Genomic DNA, 27,140 nt, shown 5'->3' on the forward strand with positions numbered 1-27,140 from the left:
TTTTTAAAAAATATCAAATTTAATTTGGTTATAAAAGTTGTATTTTTCACATGCACACCCACACATAGTTAATCACCATAAATACTGTCCAGTGATTTCTTTTTCTTCTTCTTTTTCGTTGATTTGTTGTTTTTGTTTTTGTTTTATCTTGATTCACAAAGCAAGCACATACGGTGGGCTTATACATGTGATTTCAAAGGACACTATGGAGAATGCTTGCAGTTTTTTTTGTTTGTTTTTTTACAATGAGAGGAAATCTCAGTGCACTGAAAAAAAAGGCTGTCGTAAAATCAAGTAGAAACATTTACAAATTATCTACAAATGAATCGAAGTACAAAAGAGCTACAGCGTTTCGAAACACTACGCCCATTCACAAGTGAATGATTTGGTATTGGAACACCATATAATTTCAACATTGTGAAAGACTGAAAGTGAAACTATACGTAAACAGCTTTGGAAAATAATGAAATGTAAACTGATTGCCAGCCTAAATTCCCCTTTGGCTAACCTCTCATGTCTTTGCATGCCCTCAGCAATATTCACGAATGAAGGAACCCTGTGCCACAAAACAAACTCACATCCGGCTCATCTTTTAAATGTAACTTCACATAAGAAACACGGAAGATGATTGGGACATAATAAATTTTTATCACTAAATATAATAATAGAAACTTAGTCTTTTTTTTAAAGGTAGTAATTATGTTTGTGAGCTCCAGTAATCCTCTCCAAAGCACACAGAATGCTTATAGATGAAGCGGGGTCTTTCTTTCAAAAATTCAAGTTCATTTTTAAGACTTTATTTCAATAATGTTGTCAAATTAACACACGCCTGTCACCTTGAAAAGTAAAACAGTGGGTTGCCATTTAAAGCTAGTCCATTTCTGGGGGATGGATCTCATTACACCAGCCAGTTTGAGCATAAGAAATATATGGAAACGCTTAAATGTTTAAAAGACAAAACCCAGAAAAAATGGTCTCACCCATAAAAAGTCAAATAAATTTGTGTTTGCAAGCACAGAGAAAAAATAAGATGTGTTTTCTTCCTTTTTTTCCTTCATTGCAACAGTTTCATTTTGAATTTGTTCAGCTTGCTAAGCTACATTTTCCCCATCAAAGAGGATATCCACACCACCAAAGGATATAATTTAAACCCAGGAAGCCACTTTCAAACTACTAAAAAGAGAAGAGAAAGAAAATGAACTGTCTGGCATTCATTTTCACCAATTACACACAAAACTCAGCTTCTGATTCTTTTATATTTTTCTCCCTCTGTGAAGCCTGGTCTGTTGTTTGTGCAGCATTAACACTAAGAATTCATTGAATAAGAAACTGACTAATTAGACAGTCGGCTCAACAATCTGCAGGATATTAAGCTTCTGCTGATCTGATCATACTTTAATGGTGGCAATCTTTCAGTGGCATTGTGCAACTAAATTTGCTTTTGAGGACTTGATTAAACATATTAAACATTCAGAGAGTCAACAAACAAACGAAAAAACAATAAAATATTGACTGTATTAAGTGGAATCACTTCATACATGTTTTTTATATAATTCAATATCATGGGAATAAAGTAAAAATCTATTATGTACCATATCCTCTTATATAATAGCTGCATATTAGCTAACATGTTGATTCAGCACAGTATAGTTCTTTATATAATGAAAGTACAGGTCATGATACAAAATGTGAACTTAAGTTCATATTTATCTCCACAGACAGCAGGTAGATAAAACAAAACCAGAGAACAATGCACATCTTAACATTTTGATTTCCAGTTTTTATGAGGCTTTATGAGCATGTCCCTCACTGGTTTCAAAAGAAAGTGCATCACCCAAACCTTAATCAGAAATGTTGGCATTTTGTGGCATCTACAGTTGCCTGAAAAACAAAAATCTGTAAACTTGAGTCATAATTTGTGTTTGAACACAAGTTAATCATCTACAGAGATGGGCTGCTACAGATGAGGGCAAAACTATTGCCTCAAAATGTTCCCAAGTTGTTTTTTAACAGAGCAAGAGATTTTCAACATACTGTTTCTAAACATACTAGTTTTCTTAAAAAAAGCATGCATTATTTCTATTTGCCCACAATAACAGAATTATTTCAGAAAACAGAAATGACCAGGGTCGATATTATTTGCAAGCTTAAAATAATGTATCTTCTTCTTATCGACTTAATGGAAGGGTTGTCTTCCAATTTACTCATTGTATGAAAACTTCAGCAAAAGTTTGAGCTGTCACTTGAAAAAGCATCACGCTAAAACCAAAAAATCAGTTTAGACTCAAGAAAAAGAATCGTTGATGCTCACGAAGCAGGAGATGGATATACGAAGTTATCACAGCGTTTCCAAGTGTCAAGAATTGGACCGAGAAATTCAAAGACCGACAAAACAAAGAAACACAGCAAAGATACTGAAAGAAGTGAAAGATTTCCAAAACCCTGGAAAGAAAAACAGTGAGAGGTGCATCTAAAGACCACAGTGAATGACTTAGCCAAGTCAAAGAAGCCAGTCTCTAGAACCCTGCACAGGGATGAACTGCGAGGTTGCAAACCAAGAAAAACTCCACTTCATTGCAAAATACATCTTCAAACAACACTGAACTATGCATAGGACAAGGTGAACAACTCAAAGAAGACTGTTCCCACGGTGAAACACAGTGGTGGGAGTACTATGCCGTGGGGATGCTTCAATGTGTCTGGAGATGGGAATCTCATCATGGAGACAGGTTTTGTTAAGATTTTGAACAAAACCTCAAGCATTCAACAGCAACACTGGGTCTGAGTCGTTCCTTGGTCTTCCAACAGGACAATAACCCAAAACATACATCACTCCTGGTGAAGAACCCCCTCCTGAAGACCAAAGTGAAAGTTATTGACTGGCCTGTCAAAGCTTTGACTTGAACCCCCCTGAAAATCTATCGTGAGATCTGGAGGAACTGGAGAGATTTGCCAAAGAAAAAAAGGCTCGTGTTGCACAGGAGACATTTGCGAGACTTGTTGAAAACTACAACTAAAACTGCAAAAAACAAATACACCTGACTATTAGCATCAGAGGGGCTAATAATTTTGACCCTGTTAGTTTTTGTGACATAATTTTGTTTCTGTGTGCAAAGTAAAATAATGTAAGCATACAAAATAAAACCTGGATGTTTGGAAAAGCTGTGTTAAAAATTTCTTGCCATGTTTAACAGCACTTTTTTTTTTTTAAAAAAGTGGCATCTTTCATAGGAGACTAATAGTTCTGTCCTCACTCGTCTATAAGGTTGCAAATGTACATTTTGAAAAGTTTAACTGCACTCATCTAATAATAACTAGCTTTGCTTTTACTATCAACGATTGTGTTAGCAAGTTAATAATAACATCATTCACATCTGGGTTACAAATGTGACATTTTGTGGCGATCCACTGTCTTTGAACACCAGTGAACATCACGTAAGCTAAACAATGCACAGCCAATGGAGGTAGCAGCACACCACGAGATCACAGGACCAACAATTACATGGCCTCTCCTTCAGAAAAAAAAAAGATAAAGCAAGTGAACAGCAAACATGAAAGGTGCAAAATATGAATGCATCACATACATACATGTAGTATACACGCACACACACAGGCACACAAAATATATCGTTTACCAGTCGTCCGACAAAACACCCACCTTTGTGCAATAGGAAGATAAACACAAAATTTCGTCTTGAACTAGGCGTTTCATGACAGTTTGACAGCGATGACAACAAACATTACCGCTCTTTGTTTAATTCTCAAAAATGACAAAGCACAAGCGGCCCGTCATGAAAAAAAACCCTGGCGTTAAGTCAACCTTGCAATCAAACTAGGAATGTCGTGCTCATATTGTTTCATAAAGGCCACTGAGACAGCTAAACTTGCCTGGTGTTTCTGACGTTAATGCCCTGTTGCCAATCTGTTCTTCTCTTGCAAAGTCCTTTCATCTCAGAAAAAAAAAATCCTCTCTGCTGAATCACAGGTACAAGTGGAAATCTTATTCCCACATATGCTACCATCTCTCTATGATATTGCACTGAATAAAGGATTTTGTAATATTTTTTTTAGCAGCCAGCATTACTTCACACAATGCCTCAATAACAGTGTAGTCTTTTTGAGATTTTCTTGGAGGAGCATGGTGTCTGTTCCCTTGTAGTGACATCAATACTCCATTTTTTTAACATTTTATTTTATTTTTTTTTAATTTTTTTGCTGAGAAAAGTCTTTTGGAAAGTTTTATAACCAGATGCTTTGATACCCTGCTTAAAAAAAATGTACGAATTACTTTTGCCTAATGATAACAAAAACAGAAGAAATACATGTCATGAAAATCCTAGTTTGTTTTTGTTTTTTTAATCACCCCCTTGATTTAAAATACATCATAGTTACACGATTTTGTGTCTGCAAGTGACGTCGCTCTTGATTTTGGCACTGCACTGTACATAATCGATTTGTGGCCACCTTTTTTTTATATATATATCACTGCACTGAAATAGGCTCAAGCAGTCAAGGAGACACAGCTCACATCCTCTCTGTCATGTGTTGTTAGATCAGAGTTGATTGTATGAATGCAATACACCGAACCCAGCATGAGCACTTACTGTACATTAATTTTGTTTCTGTGTTCTTTTATTTCACAGGGGAGAGTTTCTTCAGGAGTTTCTTTCCCTTGGAAAGCAGTCCTTTCTTCTTCTTGTTTGCCAGATCTTGAGAGTCCCGGGGGTCCACTGGGACGTGGGGACCCCTTGTAGGGCTGAGGGGCCTCATGGTTCCAGGGAGGAGGGGGCGAACAATCGGGGACGGCGCCCGGACGGGTGTGGTGTCATTGTTGACGGCTTCGGTAGTTTCTGTGGTAGCCTGCGAAGAGAAGTGGTGGGGAGGTATGGAGGCATGGGGCAGCATATTACAAATGAACCAACTCTTTCATACTGAAACTCTAAGCCTTTCCCTCTGCGTTTCCTCGGCTAAACGCTGTTTAAAAAAACACTTCATCTGCTTTAAGTTCGATCAGATTCCTTGAGTAACACAAAGAATGAAAATTAGCTCTCTTTCTAGCCTATTTCAGAAAAACAATTTTGTTTTTTAATAGATTTACAAAAATGTCCCTCACTGTATTCATAATTTTCCGCTATTTTCCTTTTGACTTTTTTTTAATATGTTCAGAGCCAGATTTTCTTATACGTTTTTAAAGTGGTCTCAATTGTTAGTTCTTCAGGCTTTCTAAAGCCCTTTTAAAGTTGTTTAGACATTGGCTGCTTTTTCCACTCATTTACAGTCCAGCCCTTGTACCTGACCATATTAGGTGTTATTTTCTTAAGCCACTTAACACTGACTCGTTAATCTTTCAAGCATAAATAACTCGAGGGATGAACCAGTTGTGAACTTAGCACTTTGACACTTCGAAAAAATACATAATTTGTTATTTCTTTTGTTGAATCCAGGTGAAAAAGAGCAAAAATAACACAGTTGACAGACATAAAACAATCTTTTTTTTTTTTTCAACGAGAAGGTCATTCCCTTTTGCTTTATAACTGCTGAAATAGACTTCCACTCTCCGCAGCCCTGAATTGAGTGACCAGAAGAAAAGAGATGGAAGGTGATTGCCAAAGAGCTACTAGCCAAAAAAAATGGCATATCTCATGGAGTGTCCTTAAAGAAATCTGAAGTAAGTGGACAACTGGGGGACAAAAGAAGTGTCAGGCATAAAAAAAAAACTTTCTACAGCAGAGGAACAGTTTCTTAAATGCATGTCTTTAAGAAAAAATCCACCAGAGACCTGAGAGATCCATCTACTGTTCACTGAAGCCTCATCAGATATCGCCTCAATGGAAGGGCAGCTGTCAAAAAGCCATTCTTAAGAAAGGGAAACGGGGAGTAAAGACTGAGGTATCCCATATTACACAAAAAGAACTGTACTGGAAATCAGAGGAAAAGGGTGTTTTGGTGCGATCCAAATTTGAAATTTATGTTTTAAGATGTTGTCATCAATGTGTACAGGGGAGATCAGGAAAGAGTCGGTGTCGATGACCATCTGCAGAGCAGAGAGGCTGCAACTCAACATTACTGAAGCTGTGTGGGTTCACATTAACACAGAATGTAACAAAAGGAAGCAAACATCCAAAGAAGAGCTTTAAATGTGCTTCAAGAAGCCTTCAAGAACTATTCCTAAAGATTACTTTGAAAATGACAAGAAAGCTTGGGTAAGAGATTTCAGGCTGTGTTGAAGAACAACGGCAGTCAGACCAAATGTTTAACTTTAAACCTCATTAGAATTATGCACACTGCTTTCTCCTTTACATAGTTTATTTCCTTTGTTTGCAGATATTCCAGTAAATCACCCCATATCCCATTTTCCTGGCAAAATATAAAGACTTTTGCACAGTACTGTAGTTTACACTTTTGGTGGTCATATCTCAAAACCCCTGAAAACAAATTTATGAGGAATGAAAAAAATCTTAATTTTGGGTGTTTTGGGTTCGATTATGTTTGATTGACAGCATGTAAATAACTCACTTGATGTGGCATGCTTCAGATTCAAAGATTGTCTTTCACAGATCAAAAGGTAACTAAAAAAATAAAGGTTTCTAGTTCTATATGAAATATTCAGTGTTTATTTTCAGCAATTGATAATATTAACTCTTAATATAAAAGTTTCATATTTTCTATACCATTTTATTTACATTATTTCTCTGGAGTAAAAACTGATATTTCAGAGTAAAGCCGTCCAAACCTAGGTACTCTGCCTGTTAATCTGGATAAAACTGATAGTAAAGATGTTTTTACACACGAATACATGACTTCAGATAAAATTCTTTTCCTTCAGAATTATTTTCACCTTAATCCTAACTGCCATTTAACATAATCCCAACCTAAAAAAAAAAAAGTAATTTTTTGTGTTATTTAGGCTTGCTCGGTGTCCCTGTACATAATGCATGTCCTCATTAACTGAGTCCACAAACAGTTTAGGGTCTGCAAAACATTGTGTAATGCCTCGTCCACACTCTCTCACACACACAGAAATCAAACTGAGGAAGAAGCCATCAAATGTTGAGCACAACATCAGCACACCACAGAGCTGAAGAAGTCCATCATCAGTAGGCCATGAGGGAGTATACAGTACAGTCAGATACGGTACAACACCCAGGGACACAACTGTAGATACCAGGCTTCCCATCTAATGCAGCAGCTGCTATTTCGGATAAAGATATCGTCCTATAATGAAATCTGGAATCTATTCCAAATTGTAACTATAACACCTACGGATGACAGAAGGGAAGCTACCCACTAATGTGAGTCAAATATTTTAGTGAGTCACTTAACAGAGAGCTAAAAATCAAACAAAGAGACAAATCTGCCTGATTCGAATCATGAAACAAGTCAATGACTTGAAAAACGCCTCCGTAATATTGCACGGCATTTAAACAGCTTCTGCTGCAACAAGCTGTGTGCATTAGCGCAGCGAGTCTGGTATCTCAAGTTGCCAACTTACTGTACAAGGCAGACAGAGCCATTTATGGTGTGAAATGAACAATCTTCCTCTGCTTGTTTGTTTTGTTTTGCCAAGCGGGTGAGGAAAAACAAAAAAGAAATCAGATGTGGCAGCACTGTCACTGTCGGTAAAACCCACACCACTATGACAACTGAAAACAACAACACCACCAACAACACACATGAACACAGAGCATGAATGTTTTTAATATCCAATTGCTTTCTTTTTATTGTTCCATTGTAACAACAGTACAGTATGGACGTCTCAGTGCTGCGGTTAGTTTTTTTTTTTTTTTTGTCTCTCGAGCTCAGAGCAAACATGGCATATCCACTGTCACCAGGGCTGAAAAATAGATCTGATGTGTGTGCAGTATACATAAAGAAACAAAGCCTCTTCAAGGAAATACAGCAGTCGAGCCAAGAAAGTTGCTAGAAAATGTATCAAGTTTGAAAAAGGCATGCTTTTGTCTTTTTGTTCTCAATATAATTTCTTTCAGTGTCATTGGGTAGCAATTGTTATGTGTTAATAAAGCACTTAATATATTTATCTTTAATAATACAATACATAACCACAATTTGATTTTGTGTTTCAGTGCAAAGAGGCCCCAAATTATCTTGTGTAAAGAATGAGCCTTTTTCAAGTCCTCCCTTAACCAGTGTTACATGCATATACCACCTGCAGAGCTCCCACAGTCTATCCTCTCTGTCCATGTCAGGCTTTGCTTCTTCCTTTCTCTGAGACTCAGAAAGGTGTTAACACTGGATTTTGTCCCCTTTCCCCCCTCCAAAGGGTGAAGGGTGGAGAGGGAGTTGTTAGTCTGTATAGAGTCACCACTGTCACCACATGGACAAACACACACAATGAACAGCACACAGACGGCAAGTGGAGGAAGCGAGAGACGAAAATCAAGAGAGGACGGAGGATGTATGGACACAGGGCCTAGCGCTGAGAGCGGCGATGATGATGTACCCGTTTGCTCTCTGAGACGGCGGGGATGGAGTTGGCAGGAGGCCGGTTGGCGGGCTCTTCCTGGGGGTAGTGGGATGGAGTATCAGTCAGATAAACCTCCACGTCATCAGGCACTTCTTCCAGGAAGTTAGAGGGAACCAAACCGCGGTGGCCATTGATCTCACCCTATGGAAAGAAATGAAGAGAGGTGAGAAGGCATAAACTTCACTGGCAGAATACCAACTCATAAGATTATGCTATGTCTGCACAGCTGCCACAGTTAACTGAACATAATGTAATCCATTCTGTGGACCAAACACATCTAATACATTTACATCACATATGTCAGGCCTCCAATTGATCTGAATCACGTCTCTCACATCTTCCTACCCATCTGTTTCAAGTACACTCACCGGCCACTTTGTTAGCTACTCATGTTTAACTGCTTGTCAATGCAAATATCTAACTGGCAGCAACTGAGTTCATTTAGGAATGTAGACGTGACCAAGATGATATGCTAAAGTTCAGAGCATCAGAAAGGAGATTTTAGTGACTTTGAATGTGGGATGGTTGCTGAAGCCAGATGGGCTGGTCTGAGTATTTCATAAACTGCTGATTTACGACAACCATCTCTAGAGTTTACAGAGAATGTTCCCACAGAGAGAAAATGTCCAGCGAGAGCCAGTTCTCTGTGAAAAAAAGAAGAAAAAAGCCTTTTTGATGCCAGAGATCAGAGGAAAAATTGCCAGACTACTTCAAGCAGATGTATACAGTACAGTACAACATAAGGTGGTCAGCTTTAAATTTAAATGTATTTTCATGTTTTACAGCTTTTCTTACTGCTTCCTCGCTTGATTTTAAACGAGTCTGATGTTCCTGCAGTAGAGCGCAACATGTTAAAATTAGCAGATGGGCTACAGAGGCAGAAGACCACACCAGGTGACAGCCCCAGAACCACTAAGCTTCAAGCAGAAGAGGCATCTATTAAGAGTCATCTATTAATCGCAAGGTTATTGGTTCGATCCCTTCTTCTCCAGTTAGCAAGCCAAAATATCCGTGCATACAGTGCTGAACCCCAAGTGGCTGCCCGATGTAAATGTTAGATAGAAAGCACTTAGATCTATGACTGTGTGAATGACACCTGGTGAAGCACTTCGAGTAGTTTAATCAAAAATGGTGCCTAATACAAATTTTGAGGAGTTCTCTCGAGGAGAAACCCCAAAAACATGGACAAGCACTCACGTAATAGAAACCATCTTCGTCAATGTCACCAAACACAGCAATGATGTCACCAGCGCAAAATGTGAGTTCAGCCTATTAGAGAGATAGAGAGAAAGGGATACACAAATAATACAAAGTAAAATCCAGTTTTTGTTCCAGTTTATTTAAACAGACTGAATTAAGGAGTACAAAAGTGCTATTTTTGGACAATCTTTGTGGTTTTGTGTAACAATCACATTTCAATGTATTTGTGAACCAAATTATTCACATATAAAAGTGTTTAGGTGTGTTGTAGTAGCTGGTTAGATATTTGTGCATTACACTATAAACACTTAAGCGTTGAGCAGTTTGTCCTTTACAGCAAACAATACCTCAACATCAACATTAGGAGAGCTCTCCCTGGGGTCGTAGTCGTACAGAGCCACCATCCTCCTGGAGGCCTGATCTCGACGCAGGCCTCTTCTGTTCTGCTCTGAAGGTAATTGTAAACGGCATTTTAACAGGAAGCGTCCCGTTACATGCTTTCTCTCACAATATCTAACCATTTTTTAAAGCTGTACATGGTTGTTATTTGTGAGGGTGTGCATGCTCTTGTGGTACCTATTCTATCCACAGGTGTGCTGAGCGGCAGAAAGCCCTGTTTGATGAGCTGGTCCATGGTGTCCTCATCGTCTGCTCGTATCTCTGACACCATGTTACAGGGGATCAGACCCATCCTGCCCTTCACTTCACCTCTGTAAAACCCATCAGTATCTTTATCCCCATACACCTGGTAGATAAGAAAGAGCAATGTTTAAAACTCATGCTACTACTACTTTCTTTATCCATTTGACATTTATGCTTGGTTTAATAGTTTACCTAACAGTATGAATTCACCTTAAAAAAAAAAAAAAAAGAAAAAAAAAGAAAAAAAAGAATGAATGCATTACATGAAAGCACTTGAAACTCCCACCCTAATGATCTGCCCCTCTTTGAAGGGCAGCTCTTCATCAGCAGCATCCGGGTTCGGAGACATGGACAGAGGATCGTAGTCAAAGAGAGCCACAAAGATCCTAAAGGGCTCCTCTGGCTCTGACTCATCATAGTACGTGGGAGAGCGGCGATCCCGATCCCTGTAGCCATCTTCAGCACATAAAACAAAAAGTAAAATCCCATTATCCAACCTCACCAACCAATAGACTTACAGAAATGTGGACCAAGTACTGTATCTTTCGGACCATAAGGCGCACTGGATTTTAAGGCGCACTGTCGATGAAGGAGTCTGTTTTCATACATAAGGGGCACCGGATTATAAGGCGCATTAAGCGAAACAAAGCAGTCAGATAAGTCCAGTGTTGCCAACTTAGCGACTTTGTCGCTATATTTAGCGAGTTTTCAGACCCCCTTTTTTTCTAAAAAGTGACTAGCGACAAATCTGCTGACTTTTTTCTGGTGTTACTGGAGACTTGTGACGACTTTTTCACATGAACGCACAAATCGCTCTTACTCTGAACAAGCAGCGGGTGCTGCCATCGGCACCTCGCCCGTGTGAAAACGCTCACAGGCAGCAGGTAGTCCTCATGCAGCAGTCGCCCCCAGCTGATGTCAGAGCAGGAGATATTCAGCCCTACAGTACAAACTGCAAATGAATCGCGCATGAGCAAGCCGCTGGCGGGAGCAGCAGTAACTGTACATTTTTCTTAGTGCATTGATTCTTAAATCAATGCACTAAAATACATCATTCCAATCATTGCAAACTTAGAAATCGGATGTCCATAACTCCATCTTGTACATCCAATCAAGACCGAAGCTGTCTGGTGAGGCTTGCTATGTCCATTTTGATTGTTAGTGGTTAAAATGTTCTTCTTTTACTCTTACTTTTTGTGGATGACAAGGTTTAAAATTACTTAAAAAGACACACACACACACACACACACACACCACAAAGAAAGTAACTCTGCCAGAGTGCCTATTTCGCGTCACTTTTGCCGGTCCCAAGTCCGTGTAAAGGAGGAGGGTTGGAATTATTGAAAACAATAATAAGAGAGAAATTTAATTTGTAGTTTAAATATTCTAAATACTTTTAGGGTTCTTGGGGGGTTTTTTTGGGGGGGGGTTACTCACTTTATGTCTCTTCCACGATGTTATTTCTCTCTCCTACAGTGTCTGTTACAATTAAATAAGCAGGATAAATTGTGCAAATTAGGCAATGACGTCATTTAGCGACTTTTAGGATAGCCAATAGCAATTTTCCTTACTGAGGAGTTGGCTACACTAGATAAGTCAAACTCAACTCATTCTTCTTGCTTCCACCACTTCCGTACCAGTGATTGTGATCCTGTTACTCTTTATTCTTTATTATTCTAGTTAATGTTGAATTCTCTCGCAGCTGCTCTATTCCCATGTTGTCGCAGTATATTCATGACCAACCTCCTATTGTGGATAGATTTTCTTAGTTGTTCTCCTGACTGAAGTTTGGTCCGTTTCCAGCATCCTGTCATGTGATTGCATTTGCCCCTAACCATCTGGAATCTTGCCTTAACTTTTATAGAGCGGAAAAAGGTTAGCATTCATCCCCCAACTTCGCTGTGGTTATGTTATGCTAGCATAGCTGTGTTGCTAGCAATCACGTAGCACATCACTATATACCAGCTAGTCCAACTTCACTGCTGTTTAGTTTTCGGTCTTCATTTATGTTGGAAGTGATAGCAAAGCTGTACATTTTAATTTTTTCAGAAATCTCTCAGTCAGAACATGGTATATCATCTTTAGGTGGAAACTAGCAAGCTAACTTCCTGCTAACGTCCCACTCAGTTAAATTTAATAAATTCTGTTTTCATGGATGCCTGGCGTTAAACTTAATTGTTACACCTGGTAAAGCAGCAACGCTGATCATTTTATTAAAGTTTAACTCTCAGTGATGCCGCAGTGTTAGTTTGACTTTGGGACATGAAGGGAACTGAGTTTTGGACCCAGATTACTCCGCGAGGCTCCTGACTATAGTAGCCGTAATGCTCCAACAATCCATCAAGCAGTGCGGCTTCATAGCTTACCAAAGTCGTACTAAAACATTTGACAGATTTTTCAGCGCCGTTTACCACATAAAATCGCATCGAGGTCAGTAAGCACAACCAGAATTCATACATAAGTCGCACTGTCGATTTTTGAGAAAATGAAAGAATTTTAAGTGCCTTATAGTGCGGAAAATACAGTAGATGACTACATTAACTTTACTTTGTGTTATAAAATGTCGTAAAGTGTGGCTTTTCTATTACTGTGAAGTAAACATGTGAAGTAAAGCTTTAACAGCCGGTGATTTTAAATCACTTCCACATTAAAAATTATTCACAAAACTTATTGCTGCATACAGTGAACGCCACTTCTGTGATAAGCAAGTCTGTGATGCCGTGCTTCCGGTCACAAGAAATCAATGAGAGGATCCTGATAAGTCTTATTGATTTGACCATTCAGTATTTGCATGACAGATTTCACTTTCCGTATCAGGCCATGATTGTGCCTCTAACCATGCAGGAAGAAATCTGTGACCCAGTGAACTATTTTCTGCAGCACGCACACATGCATCCACAAATACACACATGCTACGTGTGTTTTAATTACTTTATTTATTTTATAGCATGTTTTTTTTTATGTTTGAATTTGTACATGGTGTCATGCATGAAAAAGAATCACTTTTTGATGTAAAACCTCATGAACTGTCAGGAAAATGCACAAACTATAAGCACAATGCATTAATAATGCAACAACTCAGTTATTGCAGTCATTATGAATCGTTAATCATGTTCATGTGTACTACAGTTTAGTCCCTTCTATGAGCTGCAGACGTAAGAAACTAAGCATAACAGCAGTGAATCTGTCAAAATGTTGTGATAGTGGTTAATTAAGCAAAACTTCTTCATGACGTTACTGATACGCTGATAGTTCATAATGCTTTACATCAGTCAATTAGTACTTCTTCATACATAAAATCATGTAAGCATTCATAATAATTTGTGTGCCCTTTCCATTAATGGTCATCAAAGACTAACCATGGTGCAATACATAGACAAATCGTGATTTATGTGCATGACAACATCCGCGACAAACAAGACCCTGACATGCATGCTAAAGCCTTAGAGAAGAAAAAAGGGAAAAAAAAAACAAAAACCCAAAACATCTGAGAAACAAACAATCTAAAACAACCACACTGTGCCAACCCTCAAGGCAAGAAGAGGTCTCAAGCTGAGGCGGCAGTGTTGTTGTGAAGACCTGTGTATGTTTTTTGATTCGCTACGATAACACTGGGAAAATGCACCACCTAGCAAACACTATATGGCCAGTGCTTGAAAATACAAGCTTACAATATAAAAGAAAGCTAACATCTCAAACTCAGACATCTAAAGAAACAAGAAGCAATGCCAATGTGGTCATTCTTTAGTGCCTACCACTGTCATATCTTTTGAGTTTCATGCATGACTGGTGTAGTGGGTGTGGTTGTATCACAAAGGGAAGGGTTTTAGCAGGCGTCTGGAGTTCAGTGCAGTGTTGTGAGGCATTCCCTAAACAGTCAGTCAATCATTTATCATCTGCAACTGTGGAAATGTTGATCCTGGACCCAAAGCATGGTTTGCCAATGGGTCCACCATTTCAGTGCATTGCGGTCATGCTGTTCAACTGTAAGCATAATAACAATGACTATTATTTTTGAAGACAAAACATTTGCAAGTGTCCACAGCTATTTATTGCAATTTGCCAGGTGCTGGTGGCACTTTTGTTGCCATGCTGTGGTGGTAAAAACAGGACTGCAGGCACATACCATGGGGAGACCTGGTGCCGCCCATGTGCCTGCGGGATGACCAGGTCCTGTGTCGAGCTACTCTGCCATAGTAAACATCCTCGGTGATGGGAGAGAGGTTTCCCTCACTGTTATTCTCAGAGGTTACCTCTACAGAAAATACCAGTTAGAAGGTGATGAGGTTACAAATCAAAGCTCTACTTTCTCCTCCCAATATGTTAAGTGAAGATTTGCATTGCCTCCTAAAACAGGTGATAACAAATTTTCAGTTATATTTCTAGCTATCGTCACTGTTCGAGTAGATTAACTTATCACTCTGTGCTGCAACAGTGCAAAGCGGTTTAATCATCATCATCATCATCTCCATCTCTGGAAGATCAAAGTCAAGGTACTGAAAGGGATGAGCATGGTTCGCAGACACAAAGGTGATCTGGAGACAAAGACTTCATGAGCTTCTTGGTATTTAAAAGAAAAAAGAAAAGAAAAAAGGAGCAAATGCGACTGCACTAAGGGACAGAGAACCTAAAATATAGCCATCTGCCCATACTGACCAATGGAGGGGACCATTAGGGGTCGTCTCTGAGGCTGGGGACCGCCGTGATGCGCTCGTCTCCCACTATCCCGATCATGGCGGCCTCCAACAGGGGTTGTTGTCTGAAATATACACAAACATAGAAAGCATCCGCAGACAAAGCATTCATGTGTCATGTGTTGTCACAGAACCGTGAATATACCCGTAAACAGCGTGTGAAAAAGTGCATGTCGAACATACTTGTACAAACTGTATGTAAACAAAATCATGCAGTACTCACAGGCAAGCACTGAAACATAGACGCACACACGTAGACTCACATTCAGACACACACACACACACAAGCCCATGGGAAATATTTCCATTCCAAAATTAAGAAATAACTAGTATCGCTCTACCCATCTACTAAAAAAGAAAGGCAAAGATATTTGTCAGTGCAGCCTAGGCTACACCCCTCAGCTTTATGTCTCCCTTTGTCATGATAATCTTTTCAACCCAGTCTCACCCTTTAGCTCTCCAAGTTCTGTCCTCTGTGTTTTAATCAAATCCAGTCTATCCCCGTTTCACTGCAAAGCACCCAAACACAGAAAGAAACTATCCCTTTCTGTGTTTCTGAGAAATTAAAGGAGCTTTTTGGCAGCAGCAAATGGAGTCTTTGGTCCAGACTTTGAAGATTGCATTTTTCTACACTGACATGTTTGTTCACTGAAGTAAAATAAGCTTCTGTAGTTTCTGCGATGACATGCTTTAAAAAAGTGGCAAAAAAAGTCACGTGTTTATGAAAGCAGCAACAGCGGTGCCTGAAAGCATCTAAAACCCAGTCTACATCTCTCTCATATATATTCCGCACTATCTTTCTCAATAGTGCGGAAAGATTCAAACCCGACAGCTTTCATCATCTCTGTCTATGGTACTGAAATAGTCAAACCCACTGCATCTGCCCTTCTATCCATGGGCTTTTTCTTTCTGTATAAAATTTGAATTAAACTCAGCACACACACTAATGACACATATCAAAAGCAAGGCAGCAGTCTCAACTGAAGTATCTGTGCCTGTGCAGTTCACTTAATAATAATTTGCTTGGATAAGTGCAAAGAACTGCACCTTGGGTGTGTTGTGCGAGTTGCGTCGACGTCCCTCTTCCAGCTTCATCTCAGAGTACAGTTCCTCCTCATCCTCTTCCATGATGTCAGACAGGTCAGAGCCCCGGCTGCTTTCGCTGTGATAATCTTCATTGTGACTATAGTGAGGCTTTTGGTAGTTACACACACAAACGAACAGACGCGATTAAGTCCGCATACAAACATACATACATGCACACACCAAACACACATGGATAAGGCCAGCACGCCCACGTGAACACACAAAGACACGGGTTAAGGAGTGTGTACACATGCAACCACCTCAGACGCACATGCACACACACACGTCCAGATGCACACATGTGAGGAGGTTTTTCCACTGAAACACACGTTAGGTGCTTGAGCTCAGAAGTGTGATAAGCAAAGTGTGTCGCTTATCACACGGGTCTTACCGGCCTCCCCAGCTCAGAGCCTCTGAGGAACTCGTCAACCGAGGGTCCTCTCCGTCGACCGCGAGCAAACCCTTCCTCGTCTTCCTCTTCCTCATCAGAGTGATGCTGGTGAAATGAATGACCCTGTTCTCCATATCTGCCCTGCCTTCTGTCACCCTGAAAACATGCGTGTGTAAATAAGAATGGAACAGCGTTAACGGTGTCTTTAGGTTTTATTATAGTAACAATCACAGAAAGCTCAATATTCTTTTATGTTTAGCAACTTGTGACACTTCCCTTCTTCAGCTACTCTAAATTCAAATTAAAGCAACAGTTTAATGACAGTGACTTGTGCTAAAATATATAACATCATTTTCATTAAGCATCTAGAGTGTTGTGTGAGCCAGCATTTCCATTTTCACCAGACCTTTCCGCTTTCTGCTGCCACCCTCTGAGCTGCTTCTCGAGCAATAGCTTTGGCCACAGTGTCCGGGATAAGCGTGCCTCTGGGCTGAGGAAGAATCCTCTGGGGTGAGGGAGACCGTGGATTGGCAGGTGATGGGGCTTCAAGGGTGTGGCCTTGCATGGGCACTGGAGGCTGGACAGAAGGAGAGCGTGTAGGGTCCCAGCCAGGTTGGCCAGGTAGAATAGCTCCCCCGTGATGGGCCGCATGGTCTTTGGCATCCAGGTCTCTGGCACTTACTGGTCTCAGAGGTATAAGGTGGGGTTGGGGGTGGGGCAGCAGAGGCAGTTGGTGCTGTGGCCTGGGACCTTGGTGGGGTGGATGAGGCTGAAGATGTAAGGGCTGCGGCTGGGGATGGGGAGGACGAAGCTGGGGTTGCGGGGGTCCACCTTGATGGGGGAGTCTGGGATGGGGTTGAGCATGGGGAGGACGGGGCGGCAGTTGTTGTCCATGTGGTGGAGCGGGAAGTTGGGGTGTGGGATGAGGAAGGTGAGGGGATTGGAGGAGAGGTTGAGCATGGGGGTGTGGAGGGGGGCCCGCGTGAGGATGCACTGGTGGTGGCAGGGGAAGCGGAGGTAGAGGCACAAGCAGGTTGTTTGGAATGACAGCAACTTGAGAGTCCTGGGATTCTCCCTGGACCGACAGTGTCCTAACAATGACCTCCCTGGCCTCAAGGCATTGAATCCTTGTCAGTTCAACCGTAACATAGTCTGCCATAGGGAACAGCACCTCAGCTATCTAGAGCCAGAAAAAAAAAAATGTTAACATAAACAGTGGCTGCAGTTTCATTTTAACAACAACTAAAACATTATAGGTATCAGAGTCAATACATCCAAAACAAAAATGGACAAATCCAGCTACTGGAATTTGACTAGCCCCCTGCACTTTATAGTGTCAAATAAGTGATTTCACTGAACTAACGAAAATACCTCTTTAATTTGATTTATTATGGTGGGAAAAAACGCTCTCAAGATTTCCACCTGCAGGGGCAGCTCAAAAACAGGTTTCTGCCCAGTGTGGCTGAACGTTGATTTACCCTTTCAGGTTTACTGTGATGATTTACTTTAGCAGTCACCAGAGGGAGCGAGAGACCTTTCCAAGACCCAGACCTGCACCGCACGTTAATTACAAGTAGGTGGCATTGCTGAGTGAACTGATGGTAATGATGACATAATGCCACGCTGAGAGGCAGACGCTGTTAATGTCCCATCTGTGGTGTATATTCTCATGTTTTGACTGGATTACGCATGATTAAACATTTCAGTGTTTCAGTGTTGTAAATACTGTACAGCATGTAGACCTTAGGAATATACATCCCATATGCTTAGGATTTAGCCACAAACTACTGTAGTTTCTCATAACAGAACACAATACATCATGAGCAATGCCTTTAAATCAAGATGAGCTCTGTGTGATCACTCATTATATCCTTTTAAAAAGAATGATATATAAAAAGTAAACTAGTCTTGGCAGGCGAGACCTAGACATGCTAACTCACCCTCTGCCCTTTAGTGCAGACTGCGTAACCAATGACATTTGCCCCATTGGATGTGCCTGTGGGAGAGAGGTTGGGGGGCTTCCAGCAGACCTGCAGGACCCCTGGAGCCTGCCCACAGAGCACCTGAACATCCTGGGGTGGCAGCGGAGGCCCTGGGAGGTAACCAATCCAGTGTGTAAGAAAAATAATCTCTTACGGTTTACTGATTTAGTACATGTAGGATACAAACGAGAGGGGGAATGATGTGAAGCATTCATCAGATGCACAAATACGTACACACACACACACACACACACACACACACACACACGCACCACCATGCACAGAAATGCCCAGACACAAAGGAGGAAATGAGGACGTGAGGTTGGGGTGGGGGGGTGGGGTTATAATTTGACTTGCATATCTAAATTTATGAAATTACATAACAGCTTATTTGTATTTTGCAGAGATACACAGTTCATGCGGGCTACTTGATAGCATGACATTGCTGGTGGGAAACATTCACAAAACACTGCGTGTTGTGTTTAGACAATGTCATTTAAGTGTATGGTGAGTTTTTGCACAACACTAATATTTCCTAACCTAAGATGATTGTCAGATAAATCAAAATGAAAATTTTATTTTTATTTTTATATACAGACCTATATTTTTAGGTCTGTATTCCTTATATATGCCATTCTACTATAACCATTCAGTAATCTTTGGAAGAGATGAAAACTTTAAGGGTTGCCCCGAGATATACACTGCTGTCTCCACATGCAGAGAGCCTGATTAGAGCTCAGCATTTCTTTTTTCTGATCTCTTTGAAACATGCACAACTGCATTCGAGCAGAAGCAAATGCACACTGATAGAAAATGGTCATTTCAGTGAGCAGTGGAGGGGCACCGCTTTATATAGAACTGGCTATGTCAGGCTAGGCTATAGGCTGAGGAAATGACTCATCGTAATTATTGATCATATCTCGTGCTGCTCTGGTATTCTCTAATTAGTGAAGTGCACTGTGCAGCAAACTTGGGCAAAATTGCATACAAATTTGGTTTCGAACAACAAATTGTGCATTTTCAAAGGACATGTGAATGACAGACTTGTTTTTAAAAGGTTTTCAATCTCAGAACCAGAATAAGATGCCATTTTGCCCACATTTCATAATAAACTGCATATGCTGAACAACATGGCACAGTCATCCTCCCTGCAAAATGTGTCAGAGCACTAATGACATCCCTTAGGTTTAGCGCTGGAATATATGGGAAACCCAGCACTGAAGCTTCGTTCTGACCTGTTCTGCAAAATGGTGTTGGACCTAGACAAAATACAATACACAACAACGACATGGTAAAGAAATGTGACGCTATACTATTCTAGAGCAGAGTACAATAACATTAGAATTCATATTACAGTAGATGTTCTTGCATATGAGAGTTAAACTAAGATTCTTAGAAGCATGTGAAAGTAATCGTCAGCTATTAAGCTGCGCATTATTGATACAGTATCTCTGTGGATAATAATAAACCTTTCTGACCTGCTGCCTGAGTGCAGAACTCCACGCCGGCTTCCTTCCTCTCTCTCTGCTCCAGCGGCAGTTGCCACGGCACCTGGTGGGGCTGTGCCACCACCGTCACTTTGTAAACTGTCAGGGGCTTCAGGTTGTGGAACCGTAGTCTATACCTTCCCGGTTTTACCGCTGCGTGCTCTACCCCGTCTAAGAACACAGTGTGAGCATAGTTGCTGTTGCTAGGCAACCAAGAGAGCTCGGCAGTGTCACGCTGAATGTCATCGACGCGCAGACCGCACGGCGCCACCACCACATTGGCTCCCACCAGCAAGGTGCAGCGCAGCTCATCTGACAAGCCCCGGTCCGTGACGCTCTGCACTGACACACGGTGGACGCAGCCGTCCAGGTCCAGCTTCTCCAGCAAACACTTGGTCCGACCACCGTATGGTATATTGGCACGAAGCTCCCCATCTACTAACACATTGTAGCTAGAGATGTTCCCCCAGCCCAAAGGCACTAGTGGAGGCTCCCAGGCCACGATGACACTCCGTGCCAGCTGCTTGATCAAGGTGATCTTTCTGGGGTAAGGCACAACGTCTTCCGCCAGGTCCTCAGGATCCAAGGCCCCACCTGTCCCATTGCTACAGGGAACCAAAGCGTTTGCTGAGCTCAGAAGGCCATCCTGGGAGGCACCTCCATCCACAGCCATCAAGGCTAGGGATGTGTGCTCAAGTGAGCAGAGATCTTCCCCTGCGTCTCCAGCCTGAATGCCTGGTTTTTCCTTGTCCTGGACAAACTCCACAAAGTTGGAAGGAACAAGTCCTCTTTGGCCATCCAGCAGCTCCCCTGTCATGCATAAACAAGTACAGACACAAAGGTAGAAAATAAGAGAAATATGTTATTCATTTTTTAAAATGATATTTCTAGTTAAAAAGAATAAAAGTAGATAACAGAAAATCCTGCTACTATTTAATAAATGTCTCTTTAGGAAACAACTTTCTGTTTTGATGCCACCTGTAAGTGTTAAAATTAGGCTTCTCTCACAACACAAAGACAAAAGCAAAGCAATAACTTAAACACATAAATCGGTGAGAGCTTCTTTTTTTTTTAACCTGCAAGGTGGGAATGAGTCACTGAGTGAGAGGTGGAAGATATGTAAACATACAGCATGTTCTATTCCCTAAGATGTAAGATTCCCCACGGGTTCTCTGATGCCATCTTTCATACTCCAACACACAACTTAGAAAACACTCCTTTCAACATTTCTAAGGACCTCAGCGTTTGAACATTTCCAGGAGCACCCCAGAGTACGTAGATGCTGCGGTCAATGCAGGAAAAAAAAGAAAGAAAAGAAAGTGCTTAGATTTGCAGTGTAGTTTTTCCCCCAAGGCAATAAGTTTGTCTTCAACAAAGCTCCCTATCATCTCGTCCTTCAATCCCTTTTTCCACAGAGGCCTGGGGGGCCTTAAGACCATCTTGGTGTGTCTCTACAAGTGTATCTGAGCGAGTGTGTTTGTTGTTTATGTGTGCTGATGATTAAGCTGAGCCCTGCTGGATTAGTCATCAAACTAAGAGACCAAGGTCCCCATCCTGACAACAGCTTGGTATGCAGCCCAAGTCGCCCCTCCTGTGTGGTAAATACAGAGACCGTCTGCAATACCATGCAATCTGACTGCACACAGCTAATGAATCACAGGGCTTTCTATGACGGTCTGTGCTGGCTGCAGGATTGCTAGCAAGGGGGATTAGGATTGCCTCTGATGGAGAAGCCTTCATAATTATAAAGAGATTATACAGAGAGTGAGTCCAGCCACCAGTAATGAAAAAGTATCGGGAAACTTTTCTTCATGACACCACGCACTGACTAAGTGGAAGTCACGCGATGAAAGTAGTCAACTAGTATGTATGACGGACTTATTCTATATCAGGGTGACAAAGCCTGTCAAGCAGTCCTTGCAGCACGTTTACAAAAATGACTGCATCAGCATTACGTTTAGATTGTGCTGTATCATTACATAACACGACATAATGTAAAGAGACTGCAGGGGCACAAAATGCATCACAGATACAATGTGTCATTCTACACATACAACATTTTTTGCATATACCACTTACTGCACAGTGTGCTGTAGGTGCAATGCAGTAGGGCGATCGTGGCTCAAGAGTTGGCAGTTTGTCTTGTAATCGGAAGGTTGCCGGTTCGAGCCCCAGCTCAGACAGTCTTGGTCGCTGTGTCCTTGGGCAAGACACGTCACCTTCACCTACCACCTACCAGTGATGGCCAGAGGGGCCGATGGCGCGATATGGCAGCCTCGCCTCTGTCAGTCTGCCCCAGGGCAGCTGTGGCTACAACTGTAGCTGCCTCCACCAGTGTATGAATGTGAGAATGAATGAATAGTGGTATTGTGAAGTGCTTTGAGGGGTCCCGAAAAGCGCTATATAAATGCAATCCATTATTATTATTATTAAATGTTACAGTCAAAAACGCCACAGACATAAATACGATGGTGAAAGACAAAACAACTTCAGTGGAGAATAAATGCCAGCTGACACACACTACTCTGCATTTTTGTGTTTGTGAGACAATACATAATGATGCATACACTTGTTTTCACTGTCAGGCAGCATCAGCGACAGCAGACAAGCACTCAGGCAAAACTGCAGGCCTGAACAGAAGAAAACCTATCCTCCCAAACAGAAAATTTGTTGCAGTATTTTCAGATTTTTGCCAGAATTTGATTTATCGAGCCAGAAGCACATATCGCCTCACAGACCGCTTCAAATGCTCTATGTGTGTTGTGTACGACTCACCTTCATAGAAGCCATCGTCATCCATGTTTCCATACACATACAGATACTTTCCAGCCACAAGGGGGAGTTCTGCTTCAGGATGCTCATTTGGTCCATCGTAAGGGTTATAACTTGAAGGAAAGAAAGGTTTTTCATTCATTTGTGAAGGAAAATTAAAGATAATGCGCGTTATAATGAAATTATGTCTGTATTGAAACTTGTCTTATGCACCTATAACGGGCAGTGCAAAGGCGGACCTGGCCTGTGTAGCGAGATTTGGACCTGGGTGATGGGCTGGCCTCATCCTCCATCTATAGATAAATGACAGGAACAAATTAAAGTATTATTAGCAGGGATAAGCGACTTTCCTACAGCATATTTAAGAATTAGCAGTTTGCAGCAACTCTTGAACCATTCCTTTTCAAGATATGAATACGTAAGTTAATTATTTAAAAACAATTAACATAATAGGTTATGCATGCATTATTCATGGATGTGGCATCACACAGACCCACCTCTGATGAGGGAAACTGTCGGGGGTGGATGGGGTGGTCCGTTGTCACGGTGCTGGATTTGACAGACAGCAGTTCTGGTGGTTCTCCGTCTCCAGTCTGCGGTGAGCAGGGCAAGAACTGGGATATCAGCAGCGGCGTGTCTGCCGCACTCTCATCACCTGGGAGACATTGATTTCCATAGCAAATAAAGAGTAACTGCCTTTTCCTTCCACAACCATTTCGTGCTCTTTGGAGCAAAACCATTGATCTCCTGCGGGTACAGCTAACACCCTTCATTTGGAAGGCTACTCCACCCCTATCAGCCCATCCTATTGGCAAAACAGACTTAAAAAAAATGCAGAAAATACAAAACGGAATTCCCTGAAGAAATTAACAATACGTAAACAACACAGATCAAGTGCATCACTGCGTTCTTGTGGTTTGTATGTAATATTATGCATTAGCACAAAAACATCAGTGAATTCTGCCCGAAGTGAAGAGACAGATAAAACAGGATTTTCAGCACTTCAAAGACCTTTGGTTTGTGCCAGACTGTATAAATCTACATCACTGATACGGCTCTATTTGCTGTATCTGCAGGTTGCACTATGTGTTGTTAGAATACTAATGTGTTAAATTACATTTGTGTCGTACATCAGGCTTGTGATCAAGGGCAGATATTGATCATGAATAAGCACCGTCTCCATTAATGGTATCCACCTCTGGTTTGCAGTGAGTGGGTCCAGCTGTAATGTGAGCTGTCTGGGGATTAGATCACTAATTATCATTTTATCTGATCATAACCCTTTTAAGCACTAATAATTTTGCAGATGCTTTTATCTGGAGAGCACATGTGTTTTTAGAATAGTTAGACCCCACTAATATTTAACCCTGCTAGTCTACAGTTTTATATCACCACTTTATATTACACAGTTACATTAATACTCACAGAACCACACTCACACTCAAGTAAACACATAAAACCGCTCAGCTAAAACTGAGGAAAGTAGTAATCAGAGAAAAATAAATAAATAAATAAATAAATAAATACATAAAAATCAGGGACTGACTTTCTAAGACTTTTGATTTTTGATATATCCCCCCAGCCTCATAACTGCCTTTATGGCTCAATGTGTTTCATACAAAGCTGCCTGTGAGGTGAGACTCACCTGTCTCTGGTTGGGCTTCGAATCTGACCTGCGAGAGTTTCTTCTGTGGTGAGGGCGGGATCTGGGATGCAGAGGTGGTATTACTTTTAGGGATAGTCACAGGTTCCGACTGGAGGCGGAAATTCAGCAGCTCTTTGGACAGCTGGTGAAAGTGTTCACTGTGTGACCGGCATTCCTGCTCCAGGTCACGAACCTTGACCTTTGGCAGTTAAGAAAAAGAGCAGTAAGGATTGTGAAGACTGAGAGAAAAAAAAAAAGAAAAAAAAAAAAAGAATGAGAGGTGAAAGGTGATTATTCTTCAGGGCTTTGGCAGTATATAATTTTGAATGTCTAGCAATCTAATCTAAACACGTGGAAGTGTAGAGTCATTTACTGATATGGTTAAATCGTGATAACCACGCCTGAGCACTGCATGAAGTTATATCATAGACATGCTATCAGAGGAAGGCCTAGAGGGGAAAGCGTGAATATACATATAATCACTTTTGGTGATACAGAATATAATTTTGGTTTCAAAGGTTTGCAATTAAAGGAAAATTCGAAGAGGAAAGAAAGGGTGATGTAACTAACTAATCAGGGATGAAAATAAATACCTGAAACATTCTGTCCTTATTGTTCTGTTCAGACAAAATGTGGAAATCAGAAGTCGTAAGTAAAGACAGGGGAAAAAAAAATGCAAAAAGAACCAATCATTAATAAAAGCAAACGGAAGGGGAACCAATGAGAACACAAATGTATTTATGAGTCGACAAAAAAAATAAGACAAATGTGTTTGTCGAACTGAAATGGACTCCTAAGCACAAAAACACAGAGTGGGAAACATATGGGGATTTCACACCTACAGACAGCACAACTATGCTTTCCCTCCTGTGGCCATATTTGCCCATAACTATAGAGAAACGCGCCTGTGAAAGAGACCAACTGATTCAGTGATTTCTAGGAAGAGATCTCCTTGACAGAGTTTCAATTTCTCTGACCAAACAGTTTTTTCTGAGCCAAACTCCGTCTGCTTGCTCAGTAAAATCGTATTAGAGCGCTCCAGATGGATAATAACGTGACCTCATATGAGCCGCACACAAAGGAGTCTGCGACGTATTCTCGTAGCAAAAGGATTTAAAGTAAGACGAGAAAATAATTTTGAGTAGAAGTCTGTGATGAAACAGCGGGTCAACGATTACCATCCGGGGGGGGGGGGGGCGACGTGAAGCGTCAATGCAAGGCGTGACAACGCATCTACTAAGCAGAAACGTTTGGAGCGCTATAACAAAAGCAGCCTGAATAAGAAGATAGAGGCAGAAATGTGACCGCAAGCACAAAGGATACGCTATTGTCTGACTAGTCTGATGTATGAGTCACAATCTGGTGTGGAGTACAAAAAAAAACTACACAATAGTGTAGCCAAGCAGATAAGTGTTTTGCTGGAAGAGAGACGGGGGGGAACTTACTTATGGGACTTCATTAGAAGAGAGTCCCCAACGGTACCCATGTGTCATAAGTTCAAGTTTAGAATAAACTTGCGTCGTATGGCTCCACATTAAAACTCTGCTTGTCCACCCACGCAGCTGTTTTCAATTAGCCTGATTAGACGTCGTTGAAGGCCTACGTAGGCGTGTGCAGACGGTGCCTTTTTTAACATCTCTCTTAAAGTGTTGCCAGTTTAAATGCACTAGTAAGTCCAAGAAACGTCACTTTTCAATTTACTTAATTTAAATAATTTCCTGCGTCTCTGCGTTCAATTTCAGGCTCAGCAGAGGTGATTACTGAAGATGGCGTGAGTCACGCAGTTAAACTAATACATTCGTTTGACAAATATACCTCGCTTATTTTATTTTAGCCCCAAATGTAGAATGGCTCTGAGGATGGCAGTGTTGGTTGATGTTAGCCCAGGATAAAATATCTAAAGAACTGCACTGGAAACAGACATTAATAAAAAAACAACAACAAAAAAAAAAACTGCTGGGGTGAAGATTTAAAAAACAAAACAAAACAAACAAGAAAAAAAAAACAGCCTTCAAGTTTCTGCATTTACACAATTGAATGTTGGACAAGAAAAACTCTATATTGTGTCTTGCAACGTCAAAGGTGTGCGCTTTCATCTCCTTTTTGATGTCAGATTGTGAGCTTTTGATTAGCTAACATTTCCTCCCAGTTACGTTTATATCGCCGCTTGTTGCTTTGGCATGTTCTTGACAGACAGTAGATTGCTCTTTGCATTTACATTTGGACTGAGATGTTTTTCAAAATGACCTCAGAAAAATCTCAGTTTTAGCAAACACCCTACGTGTGGACATAGCCTAAAATTCTCACTTTTAGAGCCCAGCGTTGGACATTTTGACCATCTCTGTGGTGTGTTTGTGCCTCTTACAGTACTTTTAATATATCAGACAAATAATATAGCTTGCTGTGCAGTTGTTATACTATAAAACAATCGAAGAAGTCTCCACACTGCACCCATAGATATATGTACAATCAAGATTACTGGCCTTAGTTTATAATTTAACACTCCACTATCTCATTTAAATATGGCCACTTCCTGCTCCAGAAAAGAAGATGGAAATAACCATAAAGCTAAAACTGAAGCTAAAAGTTCAAGGCTAGTTCAAAGCACTGGGTGCCGTAGTAGAGCCAGACAGGATGTTTTACAGCAGCTAACTTGATACATAGACAAGCTTCGAGTCTTTTCCATATGTTACAAAAAGGAGAGTTTCATCACCAACTTATCCATGTTTCCCCTTATTTCATCTGGAAAACTGACC

At 41.0% G+C, this 27,140-nt stretch overlaps 1 protein-coding gene across 4 annotated transcripts in view; it reads right to left on the reverse strand.

Annotated features, from left to right (window-relative positions):
* si:ch73-287m6.1 (RIMS-binding protein 2) overlaps window positions 1-27,140 on the reverse strand; it is a 70,354-nt gene continuing 43,214 nt past the window's right edge. The window contains exons 8-25 of one of the 4 annotated variants that reach the window (XM_040000081.1): window positions 24,385-24,583; window positions 23,237-23,394; window positions 22,953-23,032; window positions 22,743-22,852; window positions 19,959-20,777; window positions 19,716-19,739; window positions 18,439-18,590; window positions 16,905-17,678; window positions 16,499-16,654; window positions 16,069-16,215; window positions 14,984-15,086; window positions 14,454-14,582; window positions 10,614-10,783; window positions 10,262-10,430; window positions 10,033-10,133; window positions 9,683-9,754; window positions 8,462-8,626; window positions 1-4,860 (exon numbers count right to left, since the gene is read on the reverse strand). In XM_040000081.1, the coding sequence (XP_039856015.1) occupies window positions 4,633-4,860; window positions 8,462-8,626; window positions 9,683-9,754; window positions 10,033-10,133; window positions 10,262-10,430; window positions 10,614-10,783; window positions 14,454-14,582; window positions 14,984-15,086; window positions 16,069-16,215; window positions 16,499-16,654; window positions 16,905-17,678; window positions 18,439-18,590; window positions 19,716-19,739; window positions 19,959-20,777; window positions 22,743-22,852; window positions 22,953-23,032; window positions 23,237-23,394; window positions 24,385-24,583 (3,756 nt within the window). In that variant the 3' untranslated portion in view covers window positions 1-4,632. The remainder of the gene's footprint in view (window positions 4,861-8,461; window positions 8,627-9,682; window positions 9,755-10,032; window positions 10,134-10,261; window positions 10,431-10,613; window positions 10,784-14,453; window positions 14,583-14,983; window positions 15,087-16,068; window positions 16,216-16,498; window positions 16,655-16,904; window positions 17,679-18,438; window positions 18,591-19,715; window positions 19,740-19,958; window positions 20,778-22,742; window positions 22,853-22,952; window positions 23,033-23,236; window positions 23,395-24,384; window positions 24,584-27,140) is intronic. The other 3 variants (XM_040000082.1, XM_040000084.1, XM_040000083.1) reach the window with 3 other exon arrangements.

Source organism: Simochromis diagramma, unplaced genomic scaffold (assembly GCF_900408965.1).
Source record: "Simochromis diagramma unplaced genomic scaffold, fSimDia1.1 OVJJ01000596.1, whole genome shotgun sequence".
NCBI classification, from domain to species: Eukaryota; Metazoa; Chordata; class Actinopteri; order Cichliformes; family Cichlidae; genus Simochromis; species Simochromis diagramma.